This window comes from Myotis brandtii, unplaced genomic scaffold (genome assembly GCF_000412655.1).
Source record: "Myotis brandtii unplaced genomic scaffold, ASM41265v1 scaffold461, whole genome shotgun sequence".
Taxonomy (NCBI): domain Eukaryota; kingdom Metazoa; phylum Chordata; class Mammalia; order Chiroptera; family Vespertilionidae; genus Myotis; species Myotis brandtii.
The window spans coordinates 352491-378040 of NW_005367626.1; the positions used below are offsets into that span (position 1 = coordinate 352491).

The window sequence follows — 25550 nt, forward strand, 5'->3', positions numbered from 1 at the left end:
TAATTGATTAAGCACCAAAAGCAAATGGTTTTTAATAAATGCTCCAATTATCAGAAGGGCAGGGAGCATCATTGCGCATTGGAGGGCCTGAGGATGACTTTATGGAGATGGAACTGGAATTTTATCTTCAAGGATTGGGAGGGTTTGGGGTAAGTAAAGAGGAGAAGAGCAAGTTCGGTGGGAAATGTTCCTGAGCAAAGCACCGAGGTGGTGATGGTGGTTGGGAATAGCAGAGGGAAAACCAGTCCATATGACTCTGATGTGTTGGTTGAGATTAAATGGGACTAGACCATGGGCAGCTTTGAAAATTCAGTGACCTCTGCATTTTTCAAAGTGTGGTCCAGATTCCAGCTGCAGAAGAATCACCTGGGGCCTGTCTCAGTTCACCTAAATCCAAACTCATGGGATGGGTGAGGGGCCCAGAGTTTTTTTTATGAGTGCCTCAGTTCAAAAGTCTTTGGCCTTAGGCATCTAAGCTTTAACCTATTGGTAGTTTATAATATTTTCAGGCTAAATGCCAGGATGAAATTAGCATTTTAAAAAGACTAATCTATCTCTAGATCTGTTTTTGTTCATCAGTTTATGTTGAAGGTAGGGGAGTGAGGGGGTAAGAGGGAGAGATCAACCAAAGGATTTGTATGCATGCATATAAGCATAACCAATGGACACAGACACCAGGGGGCGGTGAGGGCATGAACAGGAGTGGGGTGGGGGAGCAATGGGGGGATAAGGCCACATATGTAATACCTTAATCAATAAAGAAAAAAAAAGACTAATCTAGCAGGAGTGTGCAAGGTGGACCCAAAGAGGAAGACACCAGAGGCAGAGTAGAAATTAGAATGTTATCATAGCAATTCCAGAGTGTGTGATAAGGACTAAGGCTTGAGAATCTGTAGCCAATATGCATATTACCTCTGTGTTTTGTACGCTCAGGATCCCATTGATCAAGTCATTGTGTATGTCTTTGGGTATTATTTGTACCCCACAACCTTCCGATGACTCACTAAGCAGAAATTGCTTTTGCTACATCTCTTAGTGAATTATCACCAGGAATGTCCAATCCAAATCACTCTTCTCTTTCACCTTCTCCCTATTACACACACACACACACACACACACACACACACACACACACACAAATGCATGCATATACATACTTATAGCTACATCTAAATCTCTATCTATGTACACAGTTTCTTTGCTCTGCAGAGAAAACTAGCCATTTCCCTTTGCAGTTAAATTAGACACCAACGTGAGGAAACTCATTGTGGGCTCCAGCAGCTTCAAGGCTGCAGAGGTGGGGGTTGGGGCGGATTCTGATTCTAAGAGACCTGCTAGCCACTGGTGGTCCACAAGCTCTCAGAGGGCAGAGGGCCCCACCTTGCTTCTCTGCTTCCTTCAAACAGCCTTGGAGCTCAGGTGGAGATTGTTTTGTCACTTTATAGTCTTGTCAGCATATCGATCGATGAGTCCTGAGCACTAATTAATAGTTATGCTATCCAGCCCAATCCATCAGGACACTGAAGACCCCGACTGGGCACTGTGCCAAGGCCCAGGACTGCCTGAAGAGAGAGGGAGAGAGGAGACTGGTCATTGAGCGAGTGGAGATGTGATCCATTGATAAGTCCGGAGAGAGACAGGATGGTAAATCTAACAGAACATACACACATCACCGCAGACAGAAACTCCAGGCAAAGTCATTGAATGGTTAACTTCCCTGTTCTTTGGACATCTCCAATTCTGCTTTTCTCCCTTCTGCATTAACACCTAACTGGCCACACACCCCAAACTCCATTCATTACCCAGAACACCATCTGCTCAAACCCCCTTAGACCATCTTAGAATGTACTAGAGTAGCATTTGTCAGAGAGGGTTAATAAAAACTGGACTGGACAGTTTTTCCATTTGACCCTCCATATCTATCCTCCACCTTAACTCAGTTTCCTGGATGCTAAGCTTTATGGGTTGCCTCTTTGGGCTCTCATGTTCTATGGATGTTAATTGGGTTTGGGGGAATCCTGGGAAGAGCTCAAAGGGATGGAGGGAAGTGAAGTTGGGATATACTTATTTCCCCGGCTACCTCCCAATACATTCATGGAGTTCTGGCCGTGTCCCTCAACCAGAGATCAGGGGTCCTGTCAGCACAGCTTCCCCCTCTTTGGGTTCCAGAAGCCACTTCTTTCACCTCTCAGGCCCAGTTTGGATAAAGCCAGCCATCTTACTAGTCCCAGGGCACTGCATGATCCATTACGGTTCCCTGCATCCTGTCTATATCTTTGAAAATAGTCACTTTATTAAAATCTCCCTAAAACACCCAATTGGATGTGTATCTGTTTCCCGTTTGTATCCTGACTGTGGTAGGTGAAAAACAAAAACAAACAAACAAAAAATACACCTTACAATCACATAACTAATACAATGGGTTATCTATGGTTAGACTTCTCAGAGCCTTTACTATGCATGATGAGTATCCAAGAAGAAGGGCAGCATATGTAGAATCCAAAGCTTACTTGACCCAGAACCACCCTCCATTCTCCCCACATCCCCAGAATTCAGAGTAAGTATTTCAAGGAAGTCAGATATACACTGAGAGCCAAATGCAGCCAGCAAAGTGGGGCAAAGCCACGAGAAAATGCCCAGCTCCTTGGAACCTCTGCTGGAAAACACAGAGAGGTTGTGTAAATAGCAGGCAAGCTTTCAGACAATGATGCATCGCGAGAAGATACAACCTAAGACCTAGTCCTTTCTCCGTCTCCAACTCTGTGATCTTAGTCTGGTCACTTCATTTCTCTGGGCCTCTTTTTTCATATACAAAATGAGGTAGCTGAATTTGATCAGTAGATTTTTAAATGTATAAGCACTGGAATTCTTTCCTCAAGTGAAATCTTAGGTAGAAGCCCAATGTAGAAGATAGATGAAAACCAAGCTGCTCTGGGTGAGGTAAAGTTGGGGGGACAGTGCTAAATCACCACTCATTAGACTTCATTTCCTAAACAGTGGCCCTTGAGGCACTTCCAAGGAATCACAATATTTCCTGGAGCTAGTTTTGGAAACACTGTTCTAGAAGTATCCTTAAGTGGATGATTTGATGTGACCACTAGGTAGTCTTCACATGTAATTATTGTCAAAGAAATTAAAAATGGTACAATATAAATAGACATACCATACTCATGGATTGAAACACTCAACAGAGTAAACATGTCAATTCTCCCAAAATAATATACAGATTTAACACAATTCCTATCAACATCCTTGCAACACTTAAAACAATTAAAAGGATGATAGGACAAGCTACAGACTGGAAGAAAATATTGACAAACTACATAGCCTACAAATAACTATTATCTAGGATATAAGAACTCTCAAAATTTAACAGGAAAAATGCAAACACTCTGATGAAAAAGTGGGCAAAAGTAATCAAGAGACACTGCACTGAAGATTTACAGATGAAAAAATGAGCACATGAAAAGATGTTTAGCATTATTAGCCATTAGGGAAATGCAAATTAAAGCTACAATGAGCCCAGACAGTGTGACCCAGTGGTTGAGTGTTGACCTATGAACCAGGTGGTTTGATTCCCAGTCAGGGCACATGCCGGGGTTGCAGACTCGATCCCCTGTGTGGGGTGTGTAGGAGGCAGCCTATCAATGATTCTCTCTCAACATTGATATTTCATCTCTCTCTCCCTCTCCCTTCCTCTCTGAAATCAATTATATATGTAGCAAGCTACAATGAAATAGCACTACATAACTATCATGACTAAAAATGGCTAAGATAAAAAATAGTGGTAACACCAAATGCTGGCAAGGATGTGGAGAAAATGGGCCATTCATTCATTGCTGCTGAGAATGTAAAGTGGTACAGCCACTCTGGAAAACAGTTTGGCACATTCTTTTAAAAATTAGACATGGAACTACCATATAACCCAGCAATTGCACTCCCAGGCATTTATCCCAGACAAATGAAGACTTATGTTGACATAACCTGCATGTGAATGTTTATAGCAGCTCTACTCCTAACACTGCAGAACTGAAAACAACCCAAATGTTCTTCAGCAGACAGTTATTTAAACAGACAGTGGTACATTCGTACCAAGGAGTATTGACTACTTGGCAAAAAAAAGGAGCAAACTATTGATACGTACAACAACCTGGATGAAGTTCCAGAGTACCATGCTCAATAAATCTCCATGCAAACCTAAAGATTACATAGTGTGTCCTTCCACTTATGTAACATTCTTGAAATGACAAAATCATAGAAATGCCAGGCAGGTTGCCAGGGGTTAACGAGGGGTGATGCAGAAAGGAAGCGGGTGTGGCTGTAAACAGGCAACAGGAGGAATCCTCCTCACATGGAAATGTTTGGTATCTTGACTGTCTCAAAGTCGATATTCTGATTTTGCAAAATGTTACTTACCCCTGGGAAAACTGGCTAAAGAGTACACAGATATCTGTGTTCTTTCTTATAGATGCATGTGAATCTACAATTATCTCAGAGTAAAAATTTTAATTTGAGAAAGCAATGCAGTAAAGGCAACATTTATTTTGCTTTTGTGTCTGCATTTGGGTAGGGCTCAGTGGGCTCGGCTTGTCTCTGCTCCACTGGTTTCCATTCGGGCAGCCAGAGGCTGGGGGCTGGAGTCCTCTGAATTCTTGCTCACTCTCATCTGCCAGTTGATGTCGGTTGTCGATGGAGACATCAGCTGGAGCCGCCAGCTCTCACATGTAGCTTTGCCCGTGGCCTGGAGGGCCTTACAGCCAGGTGGCAGGGATCCAAGGTGGAGTGTGCTGAGAGAGAGCCAGGTGAAAGCCCATCACCTTTTGCAACTTTAGCTTGGCAGTCATGCAGTGTGACTTCCGCGGCATTCTGCTCACTGAGACAGTCACAAGGGCCTTCAATTTAAAGGAGAGGGAGATAACTCTCTATCTAGTTTGGGGATAGCAAAGTTCCAGGAGAGCACATGGGATTAGAGATACAACTGTGACTGTTATTATAAAATATAATGTGCCAATCTCCAAAGACCTGCTTTCTCTCTTCCAAATCTATAAGACCGCCCCGAGTTAACTAGTGTACATAGCTCCAGCCATGCAGAGAAACCAGATTTATCTCTTATAATGATTCCTAATTCCTGGAGAAGGAGCTCTAATTGGTCCAGGTACTCACACCTGGCCAGATCAACCATGACCTAGAGCAGTGATGGCGAACCTATGACACGCGTGTCAGAGGTGACACGTGAGCTCATTTTTTTGGTTGATTTTTCTTTGTTAAATGGCATTTAAATATATAAAATAAATATCAAAAATATAAATCTTTGTTTTACTATGGCTGCAAATATCAAAAAATGTCTATATGTGACACGGCATCTGAGTTAAGTTAGGGTTTTTCAAAATGCTGACACGCTGAGCTCAAAAGGTTCGCCATCACTGACCTAGAGTTTGGGCTGTGTGGAGAGAACAGGGTCTTGTCATATACAACTGTGACAGGGAGATGGGGACGCCATGATAGAAGGGAAGGCAGTTCTCTGAGCAGAAGGATTCACTTATAACATCAGAGCAACCCAGAAAGTGCCAAAGTACACAGGTCAATTTTCTTTAAATATTGCAAAGGCTACGCGCATAAAACAACATGCCACAGAAAGGTTAGATGTCAAAGGATGGGCAAAGTTTATCAGGCAAAAGCAAATAAAGAGAAGGGGGGGTTGGTAAGATAAATAACAGATTGGGAGGATGTAAAGTGGGCATTAAATAGGACAGAAAGGGTTGCTTCATGTGGATAAAAGGAGCAAGCCCCAAAGAAGACGTAGCATCACGAGCCTTTTTGTGGGGAATGATGTAGCTATGAAATACCTAAACCAATTCTATACCAAGTATAAAGAGGAAATGACAGGTACGCAGCAGTGGCAGGAGACCTTAGCACACCTCCCTTCCCCTCTGACAGATTAAGTAGGCGAAGAATGAATTAGGATAGAGAGGAACTGCATAATGTATTTCATGTGTCTGATTTAATAAATATATGTCATCTTTGTACTCTACAAAAAGAAAATATACCTTTTCTCTACGTACTCAGGAAACATTTACAAAAATAGATCATATATTAGCCCATAAAGGAAATCTCAATAAATTCCAAAAAGCAGAAATTGAACAGGCTCTGTTTTCTGACCACAGTGCAATAAAACAGAAAATTAATGGCAAAAGTTCAAACCAGCAAATCCAAACACTTTGAAATTTAACAACACTCTATTCAAGAACTCCGGGTCAGAGAGAAAAGCAAGGCTGCAATTACAGCTCATTCAGGAACAGCAACAATCAGAACATTCTGTATCGATGCTCAGGGGATAGGGCTGGAGACAGGTTTCCAGTTAACCGCCTTATATTACCAGAAAAGGGCCCCGAAAATGGACTAAAGATTCAGGCCCAGGAATTAGGAAACAATAATGAACCAAAGAAAATTACGAGGCAGGAACGAGCAAGTTCAAAAGCACAAAGTGAGGATTTGAAGACAAAAAGAAAAAATAAATAAATCTGCATGTATAAGAGGTAGTTCTTTGAAAAAGAATAACCCTATATAATGAAAAGCTAATATGCTAATGAGACCAGACAGGGGAACAACCTTCTGGAACAACCTTCCAGAATGACCAGTGGGTGGGGCTGAGGGGCGGTGAGGCAGCTGGGGCTGCGAGGGCTGAGCCCCTTGCATGAATTTTGTGCATTGGGCCTCTAGTAATACAAATAAATTGCTGATCAACAAAACATTAACACAGAAAATTAAGAATAAGAAAAGGGGTATAATTTCACATGCATAGTTTTTTGAGGGGATGTTCAGTCTTAAGCTAATAGTAAAGTTTAAAATGTCCAATGGATTTATTTAAGAAAAACGGAAATTATGGATTTAATTTACAAGCAAAAAACATGAATGAATCGATATGCGAGGAAAAAGTTGCCAAGCATGTGAGGCAGTCTGCATGATGGGTAGGGCTGTGGGCTCTGGCGCCACCCTGCCTGGGTTTGCACCCCAGCATCACCTATTGGGAAAATTATTGCCCCTCTCCAAACCTTAGTGTCCCTAACTCTGAATGGTAATATCTATCTCCCCAAGTTGTTGTGCAGTCAACAAAATAACAAGCCAACCCTACACAAGGCCACTAGGACTTCCCAAGACACCAGGCATTTTTATTTTTCATTCTTTCAGGCTTCCAAAGAATAACTATTTCATATGTGATATTAATAGTTTCAAGGCATACAGAAAGGTGGAACAATATACATTTGACTTTACAAAATCATTATCTTGATATAAAAAGCTTACATGTTAGCACAAAAATACAAATTTTCTGAATCTATAGAAATTACATATATACAAACAAATAGTATCTAGTGTTGTAGTGAAAGAATATGACACAAAATCAAGTAAGGTATTGCCCAGGAACCGATGAGTGGTTCAACATGAGGAAATCTGTCAGTCCACTTCATCACATTGCCAGGCAACTGGCAGTGTGTTCACCTAGAAATGCTGCTTTTAGCTATTCATTTAAGAAAATAGGACATGGCCTAAGATTTATGTTCACGGCTATTTGATGTACCATTATTAAACTTTTAAACAACCTAAATACACAGTAATAGGGGAATTCTTAAGTCTATATATTAAATAAACATATTACACTTATATATGGAAATATAAAGTAGGCTGTTCTACAGAAAGGACTAGTGTAAAACCACATAAAATATTTTGAAGAACATTTCAAAACATGAAAGTATATTCAAGATATGCTGTCCACTAAGTATAAAGGCAACAGGTTAAAATAGCACATATAGCATTCATACATATGTGGAAACCATACATATTTATCTGTGTGTATGTACATATATGTATAAACATTTAGGTTATTTCCTTCCTTTTGCTGCTACAAACATGCTGCAATGAAAAACCTCACATGTTTGCTACTTTGCACAAGTGTGAAGATCAAATCACCATATTTTTCTACAGTTTAAGAGCTGTAATCTAATTCTCACTCTTCTCAAAAAGAAAAATGCTACAGGTTATTCACAGCAATATTGAGAGAGACAGGGCGAGGGAAACAGGGGAGGGGTGAGAGAAAACAAACATACATATAGTGATTTACAGGGAGAGGAAAAGAAAAGAAAATACAATAAAATGTCACTGTGGCAGTTTTGACTCTATTAATGGAATGTGAGAAGTGTTTCTCTCTAACTGGCACTCCACCATTCCACCTGGGTCCTCTCATTTCTTGCCGGGGCCTCTTTGATGCTGCTATATTGCTTAAAAACAAACAAACAAACAACAAAAGGACAATGAAACTGGTTTTCACCTTGCCTCAGGAGGCTAGGCAGAAAATATCTATCCTTTATCCCCCTTCCTGGATTCTCTGTCCTTGCTTAAATCCAGATGCAGTACAGAATTGATTTAACCTTTGGCAAATGTTTTCCCTGGATATACTTAATATTCTGTCTTAGGAAAGGAGAATATCTTCATGTGAGGAACTCTGGCTTACTTCCCAAATGCACACCCCATTGGATAGTGTCCATGGCTATTTCAAGAGTGTTCTGAACCAATGGGATGATGTAATGGTTTTGTTGGTATGGAAAATTTTGTCTGGTACACAAGATGATTTGTCTTAGAAATGGCCAGAGATTAGAGCTAAATGAAACCTGAACAAAAAGATATATTGTGGGCCTGGATTTAGGAGATGGCTATACGGACAGGATTTGGGGACTTGTTGGATATGGAGGATGAAGGGAGAGAAATGGGGAATGACAACCGAAGTTTCACAATACATGCCCAGGGAACATTAGTACTATAGACAGACAGATGTTTGAACATTGCACAAAAAAAATGATGAGCTCACTTTGGGTTTTAATAGCTCAGGCTAAGGGCATAAACTTCAATGGGCTGTCCATAAGCAGTTTAAACTCTAGCCCCGCAGACCAGATGGGCCTCCAGCTGGAGGGGTAGCGTTGAGAAGGTAGAGCCTCATTCTTCATGAAGACACCTGAGCCTGTGGAGCACTGGCACGTAGAGAAGCGAAGAGGAAAGGGGATCTAGTGAAGGAGCTGGAGGATGAGGAGCCAGAGGACACAATGCCCAGGATAGGAAAGATGGTTTCAATTATAAGACATAAGGAGGTGTACACAGATGTAGCCCTAAGACGATGGCAGAGCTGTGATCCGTGGTTTAGATAAATTAAAGCAGAGACCTCATGCCTCTTCTCCCCCGGCTTTCACTGAAATTAGATGAATGTACCTTTGAAAAATAAAAATGCAACGTTGAATTTAAGCAATACTACAGTGTCAATGTGTGCTTTAGTGATAAGCCAAACCTTCACTCAGTTTTAAAAGCTCTTGAATTCTGTGCTTTGGCAACTGTAACTCTATTCATGTTGTAGTTTGTTTAATCCATGTGGATTTTGCATTATTAATTAAAATAAATGTTTTTTATTTTATTATTATTTCTTTTTTAATTATCACCTGAGGACAAGCTTATTGATTGTAGAGAGAGGGAACAGGAGAGAGAGAGAGAGAGAGAGAGAGAGAGAAGAGAGACACATCGATTCATTGCCTCCTGGACCAGGGATCAAATCCACAACCTAAGTATGTGCTCTGAATGGGAATTGAACCTGTGACCTTTTGGTATACAGGACAATGCTCCAATCAACTGAGCCACACCTGCCAGGGCAAAATAAGTGTTTTTAAATATCAGGCTGTGTCATTTATAGGTATGACACAATCTAGACCCCAAGACTACCAATGCCAGACAGTGGACACTTCACGTCACCTTGCCATATCTCAGGATGTAGCCAGACACCTGTGGATAAAGATTTGGGACAGCCCTGGCTGGTGCTTCTCAGTGGTTAGAGCATCACTGAAGGGTCAGGGTTGATTCCTGGTCAAAGGCACATACCTGGGTTGCAGGTTTGATCCCCAGCCCAGGTTGGGGTACTTGTGGGAGGCAACCAATCAATGTGTCCCTCTCACATGGAAGTTTCTCTCTCTCCCCCCTCCTTACCTCCCTTCCACTCTCTCTCTAAAAAAAACAGCAACACAAGAACAAAAACAAAAAACAGCAGTCCTCCAGTGAGGATTAACAACAACAACAAAAAGACTTGGGACAAACCAAAACCTCATACGGTGTAAGCACCTTAAATTAGAGCATCCTCTTCCTGGCTAACTACACCCTAACAACCCCTCCTCAAAGAAGGACCTACTTCCCCAGCCCAGTTCTCCACCGTATAGTCTCCCCACCCGCACTCTCCCCAGCAAAGCCTCCATCGCTGGTCAGCCAGATCCACAGCTGTGGGTGGGTCACCATGGTGACAGAGGAAGCCCTGATGCAGAAGGAGAGAGACAGAAACAGCAGAGGAAGGTTCTTTGAGCCTAATACTCTGTCCCCTGCTCTTCACATTTCTATGACTTCAAAAGTCCTGCACCGTTAAGACGTGCTTCATTTGACTCAGAGAAGCACATCGCAGGCCAAGGGAAGAGCTGCTGTGTTGGAGAGACAATGCAATGCATGAACTCTTCTTTAAAATGTTCTTTTCTATGACTTTCAGGTGATCATCAGTATAACCATCCGATTTTAAGCAGTGCTACCCAGACCCCTGCACATGGTGAGAGATGGCTGAGAGTCCCCTGCATTCCATCCTCATTCCAAGTGGCTCCATCCTCATTGCTGACGCCCACCAGGGCGTCCGACATTCAGTCACTGACTCCTTGAAGCTAAGGAGGTGTCAGGAGTCAGGGGTCCACCTTCCTCCAGGGCCACAGTGCCTCACTCTCACTTCTAGATCATTGTTCCCTCAGTGCTCTGTCTCTGATATCAGAGTGATCTTCCATCATGAACGAGAAAAAGCGATACCCTTTCTCAACCCATTTTCACTTGCAGTCATCAATTCCATATATCCACAGCAAGGAGTGAACACGCTCCTTCGCCCAAGGCTACCTGTGGTACCATATTAAATGACAGGGGACTCGTTAAACTATATTGATCCTTCCAAACTAATCAAGATTTGATGAAACTCAAAACCAAACTGGGTTGTTTGAGGTTCAGCCTCTTGGCAGGGGAAGAAGCTGAAAGTTGGGGAGCACAGGAGAATCGGCATAGTGTGCAAGGGTAGCAAACCACGTTTCCCCCTTAGGTGCTAACATCCTGCCGCCAATTCACAACTTCACAGTTGGAACTGCAGAGCAAAACTATTTTGGGTACCTGCTCAGAACTTGATGGAACATCAGACAGCCATGTAAATGGTGAACTACCAGTCATTCTCCTCTCTTTGCTTGAAAGAATGTGAAAACACCATTGAATTGTAGTGAGAGAGAAACTCAAAACAAGAATACATTCTACAGCTTACCTGGCGGAGACGTACCTCTCTCACATCTGAGTGTGCTCTGCTTCGGCGTTGAGACGGAGGGGTACTACAGAGGAGGACTGAGTGGGTTATTTTCATGTCCCCTCCAGTGCAAGGCTCCTAGTGTAAATATGTGATGATGAAAGCAACAGTTTAATAAGATGTTTCAGGTTGGGGGGGGGAGGGGCATCTAGAAAAAATTAGAACTGGGAGAAATTGAAGAGATCAGTTAAAAGTTGATACCATTTCTCATTCATCACCATTTCTAGGCATGGTGATGTTGGGAGTGGCAATAGAGACATTTTGGAGAAAGAATCGGGAAAATTTAATTACTAACCAATATGGCTGATAGGAGTCAATTATGAATGAGCTATGGTTAATTAGAAGAATGGGGGGGTCTTATTAATACAATGTAAGGAATAAGGAAAGCAGCCAGTGGGTCCAGGAGATGGAGCTAGGATGGTGAGTTCGGATCTGGACATTTAGAGCTGGATATGATCATAGGATGTGCAAAAAAAAAAAATCATTCAAGAAGCAGTTAGAAATGCGTACAAGTCTGGAGGGAGGTTACAGCTGAAGATGTAAGTTATGCTTTGGAAGCAGTAACAGAAGCCTTGGGAGTGGGAGCAATCTGTGCGAGCAGGCTGACAGAGAAAAGCAGAAGGCAGAACAGAGAGCCCGGGGGATGCCCCTGGTGATGAAGCAGCAGCAGGAAGAGAAGCCAGGAAGGGCGAGCGGAGAATGCCTCATATCTCAGTGACATCCTGAAAGAACCGCCATGCGCTGGTTTTCCCCAGAAGGAGCCAACACAAGCACAGCCTCCTAATCACAACAGGAGAAATATTTTTTTCTTCCCCATCCTCCTACTTTCTTTTTCTGCCTGGTATCAGGAGATGAGGTTAATGAGACCTGGTCCCTGCCCTTGAGCAGCTCACAACCTAGTGGAGGCAGAGTTTTCTCTCTACTCTTATGCTTTTCCCAGGAGCTGGCAGAGCAACTATTAAGAAAGGAGGCGACCTGTGTCCACTTGATTAACCAAAAAAAATTAATTGGATCATTATCTTGAGCCAAACACTATGAAGACATCAGGAAAATTGGAAAGCAAGAACTCTGCAGTCAAGGAGACCACGGTCTTTGGAGATGAAGATCACTCAAGTAAAATGATTAGAGATCACGTAGACATATAGTGGATGGCATTGACCAGAAGAGCCATAGGTCCTTGAAGACTAGAAATCACTGTGGGCTGAACAAATGTGACATTATCATATCGAAGGGTCTTGAGTGAAGGGAAATTTGACTAGAGAAAGAGTAAGGAAGGGCATTGCAATCAGAGAGAAAGCAGAAGCAAGAGGCAAGGGCAATCATGTGGAGGCAGAAGGCAAGGAAGACCTGGCCTGTCCGCAGTGGCTTGTCTTGGAGAACAGAGCCAGATAAGAGCACCCAGAAAGGTTGCACTTGGAAGTGGGCGAGCTGAATGGTGCCCTCAGTGGGAGGATAATGCCAACAGGGAAGTTCGTTCTTCTCCTGCATGGCCAAAGTGAAGAAACCAGAGCGAAGGGGCAGGTGGCTGTCCCCAGCTCCACAAGCAGTGCTCTCAGCTTCCTGCCCACTCCATGTCCTGGCATCTATCCCAATCCATGCCAGGGAGGCTCTTTCTGTACAGCATGTTCTGATCTCTCAGAGCATCCCCCACCCCCTCGCATATGTGCTGGTGTGAGCAGTAGCTCATTAGCTGGGCTTTCCTGTTTTCAACCCCTGAGTTGCGGGAACCAGTGACGGCAGAACAGGATAGAGAAGCCAGGAATGCCCTGTATTGAAGCTGCCTTTGGACTAAGCTCAGGAGTGCTTCTCTTTGTCCCATGGTTCACAAAATTACTGTCTTCTAGGGTTTAGCACTCTCTTCGCCAAGAGGCATGGGGAGCCCCAATCCTCTGTTACATTTGTTCAGGGTTAGAGCCTGCCCCTTCTCTGGTGTCCCAAAGCAAAGTGTATGGAGGGGATAATGCGAGAGCCACTCACCTGTCTCATTTCCGGAATGGTACCACTGTTTCCCCAGGAATACCTGTTGACTGCTTGCTGTGCCTCAAGTCAGTCCAGCACCAAGATATATTTGTCTTCCTTTCCCAGATCTGCATTCCTTTCTGTCCTCCACTGTCACGTCCCTTCCCTCACCCACACCTGCATCTCCCCAATCCCAACGTCCCAATTCCTGTGCTATTCCTACTCTGGCCCCCAGAGCCCAGTTCAGCTCATTCACCTCATCAGTCATTCACCTTATCTCGCTTGCATCTTTTCTTCTATTCCTTCCCCTATTCTTTTACCCATGTCTGGCACTAAACAACACTCCCTTCTCTCTCTTCAGGTTTTGGAATCTCAAGGGAAGGAGGGAGAAAAGGGGAATGATGTGCTAAGCATTTTTTACTTCCTTATTTCCTCCCTCAGCTCAGAGGTAGCTAAGGGGGCTTCAAGGGAAGAAAATGGAAGGAGAGGAAATGGTTTTGTAGCTCACAGTGCCTTATCAGGCACAGGGCTTGGAGAGGCCCGAGGTGGAAGTGGCGATGTGAGAGGTGAAATGACATCATGGACAGTGTGGGTTGGGGGTCTCAGTGGAACCAGGTCTTGCACCCAGTTCTGTGGGTATGTAGACAAGACCAGTCATTCCTCCTCCTTCAAACTCAGATTTTTCTGGGCCAGGGAACTAGGTTTGCCTAAAACTATTAGAGAAAGGACAGAACTTTCATGCCCAAACATAATTTTACAGCCATGCCCCTGTAGCCCCAGGTCCATCAGGCTCACATCTTTATCAGACAGCCCAGGGGTGCACCAGGAGAAAGAGTTTGCCACTCAGGGAGGGAAAACTGCCATCATGGCCAGTGGCAGACATAACAGCACCTGCACCCAGGCTTGTTGACAGCTGGAACTGAGCCTGAGGGAAACTGAGTCACCAGCACCATCTGTGTCCTAGCACTTGGGGCCAGGAAAGTGGGATGGGGATATGAGATACAGCTTGGACCCTGCCTTCCCCAGCCTTCGTCCTCACTAATGTGATGCACCCCTCCCTTCTTTTACAGAGAAGCCACGAATGAACAACATCCTGACATCAGCCACTGAGCCCTACGACCTCTCCTTCTCCCGCTCCTTCCAGAACTTGGCTCACCTGCCCCCATCCTACGAGTCCGCAATGAAGAGCCACCCCAGCAAGTACTCTTCCCTGAAGAGGCTAAGTAAGTGGGTCATCCCAGGTCTGTCTCTGGAGCCTTCGTGTCATCCTCCTGGTCTCACTCTCTTGCCCTACACCTGAGGGACTGGTGTGGAGTCCCAAGAACAGAGTGAGGGTAGCATGAAAGAAGACAATGGACAAGCTCCTTGTTTTTGTTCTTTGGGGCCTAAGCCTATTTCCCCTACAGCAGTGATGGCGAACCTATGACACGCGTGTCAGAGGTGACACGTGAACTCATTTTTTTGGCTGATTTTTCTTTGTTAAATGGCATTTAAATATATAAAATAAATATCAAAAATACAAATCTTTGTTTTACTATGTTTGCAAATATTAAAAAAATTCTATATGTGACACGGCACCAGAGTTAAGTTGGGGTTTTTCAAAATGCTGACATGCCGAGCTCAAAAGGTTCGCCATCACTGCCCTATAGATTGAACAGAGGCCATAGAATCCTCAGGTCCACATCTCTCCGGAAGGCATGCAGGAGAGAACCCTTCCCCAGCCTTGCCCCATACCTACCATCTTCAAACCACGGGCCTTCTCACCCTCAAGATCTTGGAGTAGAGGCGGCCAACACCAGAGCTTTCTCTGAGTCCCCTCACAGAGACCTCGCTGTGGAAGGGCCCCTAAACCCCTGCCTCCCTAATCCAGCCAACACTGCCTTGAGAACCTGAGACTCCCCACTCTCACATACATATCCCATTTGATCAGTTGATCCAGTTCATCCAATAATCCCAGGTCTGCATTTGAGTCTGGAAGGCTCTAGGGATTGATGGGGATATGAGATACAGCCTGATTGGTTTAAGATGTTACAATGACTAGAAGATACGTGGTGGAAGAGCTCTTCCCTCCTACCTTCCCACCCTTGGAACTGCTGCCCCCACTTCCCCATAAGTCTGTTTTTAGCACCACCCAACTGCAGGACTGAGTATTTGCTTGAAGCTATGGGTTAATCTGCCATCATGAGTCCAGATCAGGTGGAATGGTGAGTTTCCATGGCTAGCAGAGGGGATCTTCAATGACCTGAGGACTTATGAATGCCTAGGCTGAGAGGATGTGTGGCTCAGGAGGCAGGACCTAGCCATTGGTTGCCCTCTGGGAACACTGAGGAGCAGTCAGCATTCCCATATTCTGCAGAGATTGAAAAGTCCGTCTGTGGGAAGCCCCATTCCTAAAATTTGGGGCAAAATAGGTGTATGTATCATGGGTAAGTTCAAGGGTTCAGCAGGCAGTGGGTCTGGGAGGGCCTCCTGCCTGGAGACCAGGGCGGAGCATCTGAATGAGGTGCAGATTGTTCTGGCCTGCTCAGATGTGCACACGAGGGGTGTGTGTAGGCTTGATTCTGTGGTGTGTGGGGGCCGGATACCCACGTGTTGGCTTCCTGTGCATGGGCTCTTACTCCAGAGAAAGTGTTACTCAGTTCCTAAGTTACCAATTTAGCTTTCTCACAAGTGCGGTTGGCGCAGCTTTACTCTAGCACAGCGGTTCTCAACCTGTGGGTCGTGACCCCTTTGGCGGTCGAACGACCCTTTCACAGGGGTCGCCTAAGACCATCCTGCATATCAGATATTTTCATTACGATTCATAACAGTAGCAACATTACAGCTCTGAAGTAGCAACGAAAATAATTTTATGGTTGGGTCACAACATGAGGAACTGTATTTAAAAGGCCAGAAGGTTGAGAACCACTGCGTCTAGCAGGAGTCTGGCTCTGCAACTCAGTCCCTTGGAGAGAGGCTCCGAGCCTCATGGGACAGCTGCCGGCTGCCCCCTGGGAGTTTCAGCAACACCAGGAGCCATTCTGTTGCAGGATAGGGGTGGTAGCAGCAGCACCCAGCAGGACTTGGGGGCGAGGGCTTGTCCTCTGTGCTATCATGAACTCCCTGGGACTCGAGGAGCCCCCCAACCCCGGGGCACTCAGGTGGGCCTCCACAGGGCCCAGCACTGCCTGGGAGCAGACTCCTGGCCAGCCCCAGACTCAGGAGAAGGAATCCAGCGTTCACAAGAGCCCGCGGGACTCTTAGAGGCACAGCTCCCATCTGCCTGGGCTGCAGGATCCTAGCTCCGTCCTGGCTGCCGCGTGGTGTCACCTTGTCCCTCCAACTGCCAGCTGACTTCTCTCTCTGTCTGTCCTGCAGCCGACAAAGAGGCTGATGAGTATTACATGAGGAGGCGGCACCTGCCCGACCTGGCGGCCCGCGGCACCCTCCCCGTCAACGTCATCCAGATGTCCCAGCAGAAGCCCTCCCCGGAGCGGCGCCTGCCCGACGAGTTCCGCATGCCCTATGATCGCATCCTGTCGGACGAGCAGCTGCTGTCCACGGAGCGCCTGCACTCCCAGGACCCTCTGCTGTCCCCCGAGCGGACGGCCTTCCCCGAGCAGTCCCTGGCCAGGGCCATCTCGCACACGGACGTGTTCGTGTCCACGCCCATGCTGGACCGCTACCGCATGACCAAGATGCACTCCCATCCCAGTGCCTCCAGTAACTCCTACGCCACGCTGGGCCAGAGCCAGACGGCGGCCAAGCGCCAGGCCTTCGCCTCGCGCAGACACAACACGGTGGAGCAGCTGCACTACATCCCCGGCCACCACACCTGCTACAGCGCCAGCAAGACCGAAGTGACCGTGTGACCCCCTGGACAGGCCCGGCGACTGGCGGAGCAGGGCGGGCAGGAGGGGCCTGGGGCGGCGCTTCTAGCCCCCTGGGCTCCCGTCCCTTGTTCCTTCTGCAGGAGGTGGGGGTGGGCTATCTTCACCCGAAAGCCATACTCCCCGGCACAGCATGTGGCCTGGCACAGCTGCACAGACCTGGGATCAGGGCAGTCACTCCCTCTCCCAGGAGAGTCCGGGGGGTGAGGAGCGGGACTAAGCCCAGTCACACCCCCACCCCAACCCCAGCAATCCTTCCAGTTCCACGTCCTCTCTCCCTTCCTGGGGCTCAGCTGCAGGCCTGTCAGCCAGGAGGCCCTGGCCTGACCCCGGCGGAAGCTGCCTGGGTTTGAACTGGCCAGCGGGTGCAATCAGTGGCTGACCGAATAGGCTACTCGGTCTCATTCATTTACCTAGAACCGCACCACAGGAATCTTCTAGTGCCTAAAACTGCCTGCGCGCTCCGGAGCCAGGGAGCTGCTGTGTCCATAAGCACAATCCGATCTCCTCGGCCTGCTGGACTCGGACCCACTGAGTGGCCCTTCCTTTGCTGAGCCCCTGAGGCCCCACCCTGAACCCTGCCCCTCCCCCAAGCCCTGGATGAGGGACTCCCCCAAGTCCCTTTCTTCTGCTGCCTCCCCACTGTTGGGAAGCCTGCCCAGTTCCAGCTGCCTGCCCCACCCACAGGGTCAGTCATCCTCTTCTGGGGGGACTTTGCCCCTCCCCTAGCCCCAGATGTTTCACCCTGAATTCCCCAGGGCATTGCTCCAGCCCCCTCAGAAGAGGGTATCTAGGAGGTGCAGGGACTGTTGGGACACTCTCCCTAGCAACCCGATTATCTCCACACTTCCTCCAGGCCTCTAGGTCTGAACTATGACCCACCACTCAGGCCTGCCTTCCCCTCCCCTACACTGCCCCCTGGAGGCTTCTGCCATGGCCAGACAGCTGCAGGTGGGGAGGCCACTGTGACGCCCAAGGTCTCAGGGGCTGCTGTTCCCATCATCCAGGGGTCCCCCTGTCTCCCAGCACGCAGGTCAGACAGGATGGAGACAGCGGCTTCTGAAGAGGGGCAGCCCCGCACCCCCTCCCCGTCAAGGAGGGCGTGCGTAGTAGTCCTGGACCTCATCCACTCCTCCGTCCCCATAACTGCCCACCTTCTGACCCCATCTTGGTGTGGAATTTGCTCTCTGCCTGTTTCCAGCCCCCACCTCCTGCAGCTCCATCATTCTCTCCTGGCTGCTGCTTCTTCAGACCAGTGCCTCCTCTGGGTCAAAGGGACAGAGGCTCAGTAGCAAATGCAAATAATGGTACTCCAGGGATTGGTCTGGGGCTAACTGGGCAGCACCCCAGTCTCTCCCCTGCAGGGGACACAGGCCCCAGGCAAATCGACTCCCTCAGCTCTGTTGGGGGGCCAGCTCCTGCCGGCCTATCTCAGCCCCTTCCTTGCCTCCAGATGGGGCAGGGCAGGATGTGACCGCCTCCTGGAGACTGGACGGTGAGCTAAGCAGCATCCACTCCCTCAAGACCAGAGCCAGTGGGGAGAGAAGGGGCTCCCCCATTCTCAGGGCCAGGGCACCTCCCTGGGCTGGGGCTGGGGCTGGAGAAATCAGCTCCAAACTATTGGGAGAAGGTCTGATACTAAAAACGTGACTCTCCACAGTCAGACTCCGGAAACAATGACCTTGAACTGGGATTCTAGATTCCCCCAGTTCTGCATGTAATATGTACGGCCCTTAAAAAGGGAGGCGGGGATGGGGCAGGAGAGCTCCCCAGTGTCAGCCCTGGGATTTTCTAGTCTAACCCAGTCCACAACCACAGAGAAATCAATTGACTGATTCCTCTGACTTATTTCAAGAATTCCAAAGCTCTTGTCTCCTCCCAAGGCTCCCATAATCACATAATCATGAGGGTATTAGGGCTCAGGGTGGTGAACACAGCCCTCAGCTCCCCCACTGGGGTAGTGTCCTGTGAGGCTGTGAGGACAGGGATAGCTCTGCTTTCCTCCCCTACAAACACATAAACCTTCCCAAGGGCTGGCCCCTGGGTTTATGAGAGTTTGTTCCAGAGGGGAGGCTAAGAGGATTAGGCTGGAGGAAATCACCCTAAATAGAGCAATTGGCCCATCCCAGAAACAAAGGAGTGTCTCTCACAGCTGGTCCCTAAACCCACTGCCCTCTAATCCAGCCCCGGGCCAGTCCCTGGAAGGCTGCCTGTTGGTGCAGAGGGGAAAGGATATGGGTGGGTGAGAAAGGCCTCCCCATGTGTCTATACACACTACTCTCCAAACCAGAAACCTGATCTCATCTCTCTCATCCTGTGAGACGCATCTTGGCACCAGTTCCCCAGGCCTCAGGATGACATTTCTCCTAGGCCCTGTCTTTCTGTCTCAGGGGTTGTTTGAAAGATTGATTCCAAAATGTCTCTCATCCCAGCCTTACCGTTATCCAGTGTAAAACCTCTGGGGTGAGTCAGATCAGAAAATCCTACCTGAGCCCCAACTTCTTTTCAATGATTCTTCTGCTTCACGCTGGGGTCCGGGAGGAAAGGAGGGAAGAGAAAGAGAGAAGTCCACAGATTTACTTCAATTCAGTCCATAAAATGACATCTTAATTAGAACACACAAGTGTCTCACTCATTTGGTTGGTCCATCCAAGTTTGCAGAACAAGCAAAGCCACATTACTAGACAAGTTCAGGCAGCAGATAAGCAAGGGTTCTGGGATTAGAACCCAGATGTCACGACTTCTGCCCCACCAGGCCCTGCCCCACAATGAAAGTCCCCCTCCCCTAGCAAGGGAAGCCCAGAGTCCAGAATGTTCCTCTGCTTGCTTTGTTCTTTGTGCGAGTCTCCATTGATCTGATTGGAATGGACTGGGATCTGCCAGGTTCTCTCCTGCCCTGAACATTCTTGCTGGTTCCTTGGCCTTCGATAACAGCGAAGCTCCCACAATCCCCCATGCCTTCCCACTTTCCCCGTCTTGCTCCTCCAGTTAACTCTTGACTCCCTGAGTTCCTAAGTCACAGAGGCTTTCCCAAGAATTCTGTTAACCCCCTCACTTGGCTCCCCAGTCTCTTGGGTGATGGGTTTGCCTTCTAGAAAGTTCCAAATCTTTTCATTCAAATTTCTCCTTTTTTCCACTCTCCCACTCCAAAACTCTTTCATACACTCAGTCTTTTATGCTAGTTAAGTCTTTCCTTCCTCTCATCTCCCTGGCCTTGCCCTCTTCCTTAACTTACCTTTCTTCATCCCTAATTTCTTTTCCTTGGTCTTGCTATACTTTCTAGTTGTAACACCTACAGCTCTCAGTGAAAACATTTAAAGAATGAGACATTCAGATCTTTTTGCCTCGTTGGTTTATCCTTCCCCTCCTGCCCCTGGGAGGTGATGCCCCAGGGCATGTAGCCAAGGGCTCCTACCCTGGTCTTCTGGAGGGAAGCCAGAGAAGCTGCCCTGGCAGAGGTATCTCTGCCAGGCCCACCCCCTAAGCCGCTGTCCCAGCCTGCCCTAGCCCAGAGGTTCCTACTCTGGCCAAAGTTCATATCCTTGAGGGCTTTTGGCCACTGTTCCACCTCACACCTGTCCTGCTTGTGTGTCACAGATCTCCCTGTCCCAAAATTCTGGATGGCCTCATGACTCCCCAAGTGTGGGGAAATATCCATTCCAACAACCCTGCCACCAAAAGATCCATTTCTTCAGAGATACCTTGTCTGCCACCAGCCATCCATCCTCCGACTCCATCCACAGGCAACTGTGAACTTGACCCCAGGTATTCTGAAAGGGCTGCTGGGCCCTAGAAGGCACGGCTTTGGGAAGCGTTGACATGTTACCTCCCGCATACATTCATCCACCATCTTCCCTAAACCTGGGAAACTTTGCTCTGAAGTATATTCAAGGAAGCTTGTTGTGTTTTAATGAAGTATTTTTCAGGGTTCAGATGCTATTTTTTATAAATGCAGCATTTTAATGACAGAGTCAGTATGAAAGATATGTCTTCCTGAGCTCTATATTTGATTTCGGAAGGAAGCATACTACAGGAGGAAAAAGCTCGGGGCCGAGTCTCTTGGATACACTTCTGCCCTGGCTTTGTCTCCATCTTGCCGTGTGACTGAGGACAAGCCCTATTCTTGCTCAGTGCCTCAGTTTCCTGTAAAATGAGGGGCTTTGACTAGATGAACTCTGAAGTTTCATCCAGCTCTTACATGTTAGGGCTTTCATTAACCTTCTTTCTTCACCTTCCTCCCCCATCCCAACTGAGCTGCATGGTTCCCATTAAGGCTGCCCCACGGTGACAACCTTAGATGCCCTAGACAGCCACCAGACTCCTCACCGGAACCTGGGTGGGCCCAGGGTCTTGGCCACCTAGGGATGCTCTCATATCTGAAGGTGTAAGGGCCTACCCATTCAATAGGTTACCCACCGTGTGTCATGGAAGTCCTCACATATAGACACGCCTAAGTCATCTATGGTATCTGTGTCATTGGGAAATTCTGAATTTGAAATTTTCACTTTGATGTGGTCCTTAAAGCTGGAGGGAGGGAGTTCTGATTTCAAAGAGAGGATGGGCTAGAAGAGAAAGGTCCAGAGGTTGGCCTACAAGGGCATGATGTTTGTATTTGAGATCAGTGGGGACTGCATTCCAAGCCACAGAGGAGCGTTCACGGCGGAGGCTCTGTGTGGCAATGGATGTCATATCCCCCTCCAGAACCTGGGTCCTGAAGACTGAGTCTGGACACTGGGCTTCGTTCCAGCTGGAGGAAGGGAAGCATCACCTCTGGGCTGCTAGGAGTTGGGCATCCTAGTACCTCACTAGCCCCTCCGTGGGACACCATTGTCCTCCCGGTGAAAGCTTGTGAAGCAAGATTGAGAGTCCAAGTCAGTATCATCAAACCCATCTTGTAAATCAGCAAACGCACCAACCTTCATCCATCAGAGAAATGACGTTACATGTTCCCTTCATGTCCTTCCTGAGGGAGAGGGAGAACCCTGCTCAACTCTGCTGCCCGCTCCGCTGGGACCCTCGAGTGCCACTCCATGGGAGGACTCATTCATGTGCTTCATAGTGGCAAATATTCCTCTAGTTCTGTAACTCAACTAGACATTTTGTAGTAAAGAATTCTTGAAATTCTCTAATAAAAAGCAATTCTTACTGTAATATTTTTAGTTTGGGGACACAATTTCCTAAGGGGGGATTAATGAACATTTTTACGCATTACCCCAATTTATGGATTCCGTGTTTATTATATGGTAGCACTGATGGAAGTACCTTTCTGTCTGTACCTTGCAGTTTCTTCATCCCCATCAGCAAGCTTCGTGATGAGCAGTGCTCTCGTCACTGCTGCTCTGTACAAATCTCATCGTCCTACTTACCTGTCAAAGCACATTCTATATGTACTGTAAACAGATATCACTTTAGTAAGATTTAGTCAAGGATTTTTCCACTTTTGTCAGTAACATATATTTATGGATTAAAAAAATAAAGCTGTTTCAACATAACATGTCTCTGCAAGTATCCATGTGCTTAATTTTACAAACACAGAGCCAAAAAAAAAAAAAGAAGAAGAAAAGAAAGAAAAAAAAAGAGAGAGAGAACTCATAGACATGGACAACAGTGTGGTGATTGTGGGGCGGGGGCCTGGGGGGACGGATGTGAAAGAGGACATAGAGGGGATAAATGGTAATGGGGGAAAAGACTAAATAAATAAATAAATGGAATGAAAAATCCTGAAAGGATGTAGAAAATCATTGGAGATGGGCAGAAGCAGGGATTGACTGCAAGTGGAAATGAGGGAACTTTTAGGGTGATAGAAGTGGTTTAAAGTTGGATTAGGATGACGGCCATACTGTACAAAATTTAGTAAAAATCATTCAACTGTATACTTACAATGAGTGAATTGTATGATATGCAAATTGGGCCTTAATAATGCTTTTGTAAATGGTGAACAAAAGGAATATAGGAAGGTAGACATGGAACAAGTGCCAATGGATGAGGTATAGCAATTCAAAACATAATTAGGAGTTATAACTCTGTATCCATACTCATCTACACTAGCACTATTATTCTTGGACAGTAGGTCTCAGTTTGGTTTTAGTTATAATTCTTGTAGTTACTATGAGTGATTAGAGTACAGGTGGTTAAATATCGATGTGATTTAAAAGAGTGAATCAAGTTATACCATGAAACTTGATTTAGATTTGAAGCCTTGCTCCAGGTTCTCTTTCTTTGGACTCGTTTTTTTATATTATCTTCTTTGGCACATGTTCACTGATGCTGCCAAGATCATCTCCTGTCCTGTTTCTGAGTTTTCAGCATCACCTGGACACTGGTGGGCTCAGGTTCAGCAAGCAGTGCTGACAAATAGGACATGTCCTCGGCCAACTCTAGTGACTCCATGGCTCCTAGAATCCACAGCCAGTTAGACTCTCTTACCACAGCCCAGCTCCATTGTGATTAAAACCCTTCTGTTTGGATGTGATGCACTTACGTTCAAAAATCCTTTTATTACTCCTGCCAATGGTATTCTTTACCTAGGACAAAGTAATAAGCCTATTTACTCCTCTAATGCATAATAACACATAACCACACATTCTGAAATGCATTTTGCTCACTACATCATTTGTTTACTAACAATCATTATTACAGTGCATTGCTTCTATGTCATAGTGGCTCTCACCCATAATGGCTCATAGCAAGTACACACACATACACACACACACACACACACACACGCACACACACACTACAAGCATATATAGGGTGTCCCAAAATTCACGCAAGAAGTAATTTTGATAGAAAACACAAGTTTATAATTAAAAATTGTAAATTTTTTTATTTATTCATAAAGTATATAGTATAGGGTTATGTATGGAATAGCACATCAGGTAAATGGCCTCCACAGTTTTGCTGGCACATATGCAAAGCCATGGTCGTCTTTGGTCTTCATTGTCCCTGCTCCTGGGCCATAATTGGTACTTGGTAATGCTTATCAAATTGAAGGGATTGAAATCAAAGGGCAACAGATATTAGAATCTGATTCAATAAACCAAGTAAAATTAGGCTTTTATTTTTTGTTGTTGTTGTTAATGCTCACACAAAATTCAAATCTTGCGTGAATTTTGGGACACCCTATAAAAGCTTCATTAATCTATATTCATTATTGGAGGGAAACCCAAAGGAAAACAAAATTCTGAATTGGAGATATATTTTTTACAGAAGTGCAATTTAATTACAATGCTTACACACACATATAATGACTAAATTAGACTAGCAACATGTTCCCAAACAGAAAATCTCAGACCTTCCTTATTGAACAGGTAAGAATAATGGGTAATTAATATGAAAATTGTCAAGAGGTATGGTTCAAAGAGTTCTGAACATGCTTTAAATGATATTTCTAAAATACCTTAAAAGATCATTCTCTTAGCCCTGGTCAGCGTTGCTCAGTGGTTAGAGTGTTGCCCCGGGCACCAAAAGATCATGGTTGGATTCCTAGTCAAGGACACATACCTGGGTTGCCGGTTCCACTCCCCGTCCCTGGTTGGGGCATGTGCAGGAGACAACCAGTCAATGTGTCTCTCTCATATCCATGTCTCTCTCTCTCCCTCCTGTCTCTGAAAGCAATGGGGAAAAAAATCCTCACGTGAGGATTAACAAAACAACAAAATATTATTCTCTTAAATAGGCTAAATGGCCCCTTTAAATACCATCAACTCTAACAATTCGGTTTAATTTTTTCTCTTTGATTCTCAAGAGTAAACCTCAATTTAAGCCCTATCACATTTATCATTAATTCCAAATTGATGAAATCTGAATAAATTAGGTCCTAATATACCACCATTAATAAGCCAAGGCCAGTGAAATCTCAGGTTGAAATCACAGAGGTGCCAGGAGTACTAGACAGCTTTTCACCTTCAATGTCACTTGAGACACTGATCTTTTTCCTCTCTGGTTGAGCAATAAAGGAAGCAAAAAACCTCTAGAAAGGAGGAAAAATATTTTCCTTCAAGATGTTAAGAAGACCAAGGATACTCAGTGTTTGGACTGCAAATGTGTCAGGAGTGGGAAAATCAGAAAGAGTAGAAGTTGGGGATGCGAGCTTTGAAAGTTCCAGATGAGGGAATCAGTAACTTTTATACTAAGGATGTGTATAATGTCATCTCTGGTTTCTTCAACTGTCAAAGCTGGGATATTAGTCTCAAAGGTTCTTCCCATACCTGATATATGTCATCCCTGAATTATCACAAAACTCTACTCAAACTACATCCGGATTTCCAGGTAGCTGAATAAACTTCAGGCAACCCATCCTGCTGTCATCCTTGGTCCTGTCC

General features: G+C 46.0%; 1 protein-coding gene across 1 annotated transcript in view; it reads left to right on the forward strand.

Moving 5' to 3' along the window:
- SHISA6 (shisa family member 6) overlaps positions 1 to 22718 on the forward strand; it is a gene marked incomplete at its 5' end in the record, with an annotated part of 294035 nt that extends 271317 nt beyond the window's left edge. Inside the window, 3 exons of the mRNA XM_005875412.2 lie at positions 10562 to 10618; positions 14428 to 14580; positions 16715 to 22718. Of these exons, the coding sequence (XP_005875474.1) occupies positions 10562 to 10618; positions 14428 to 14580; positions 16715 to 17208 (704 nt within the window). The remainder of the gene's footprint in view (positions 1 to 10561; positions 10619 to 14427; positions 14581 to 16714) is intronic.
- Positions 22719 to 25550: the final 2832 nt, after the last annotated feature.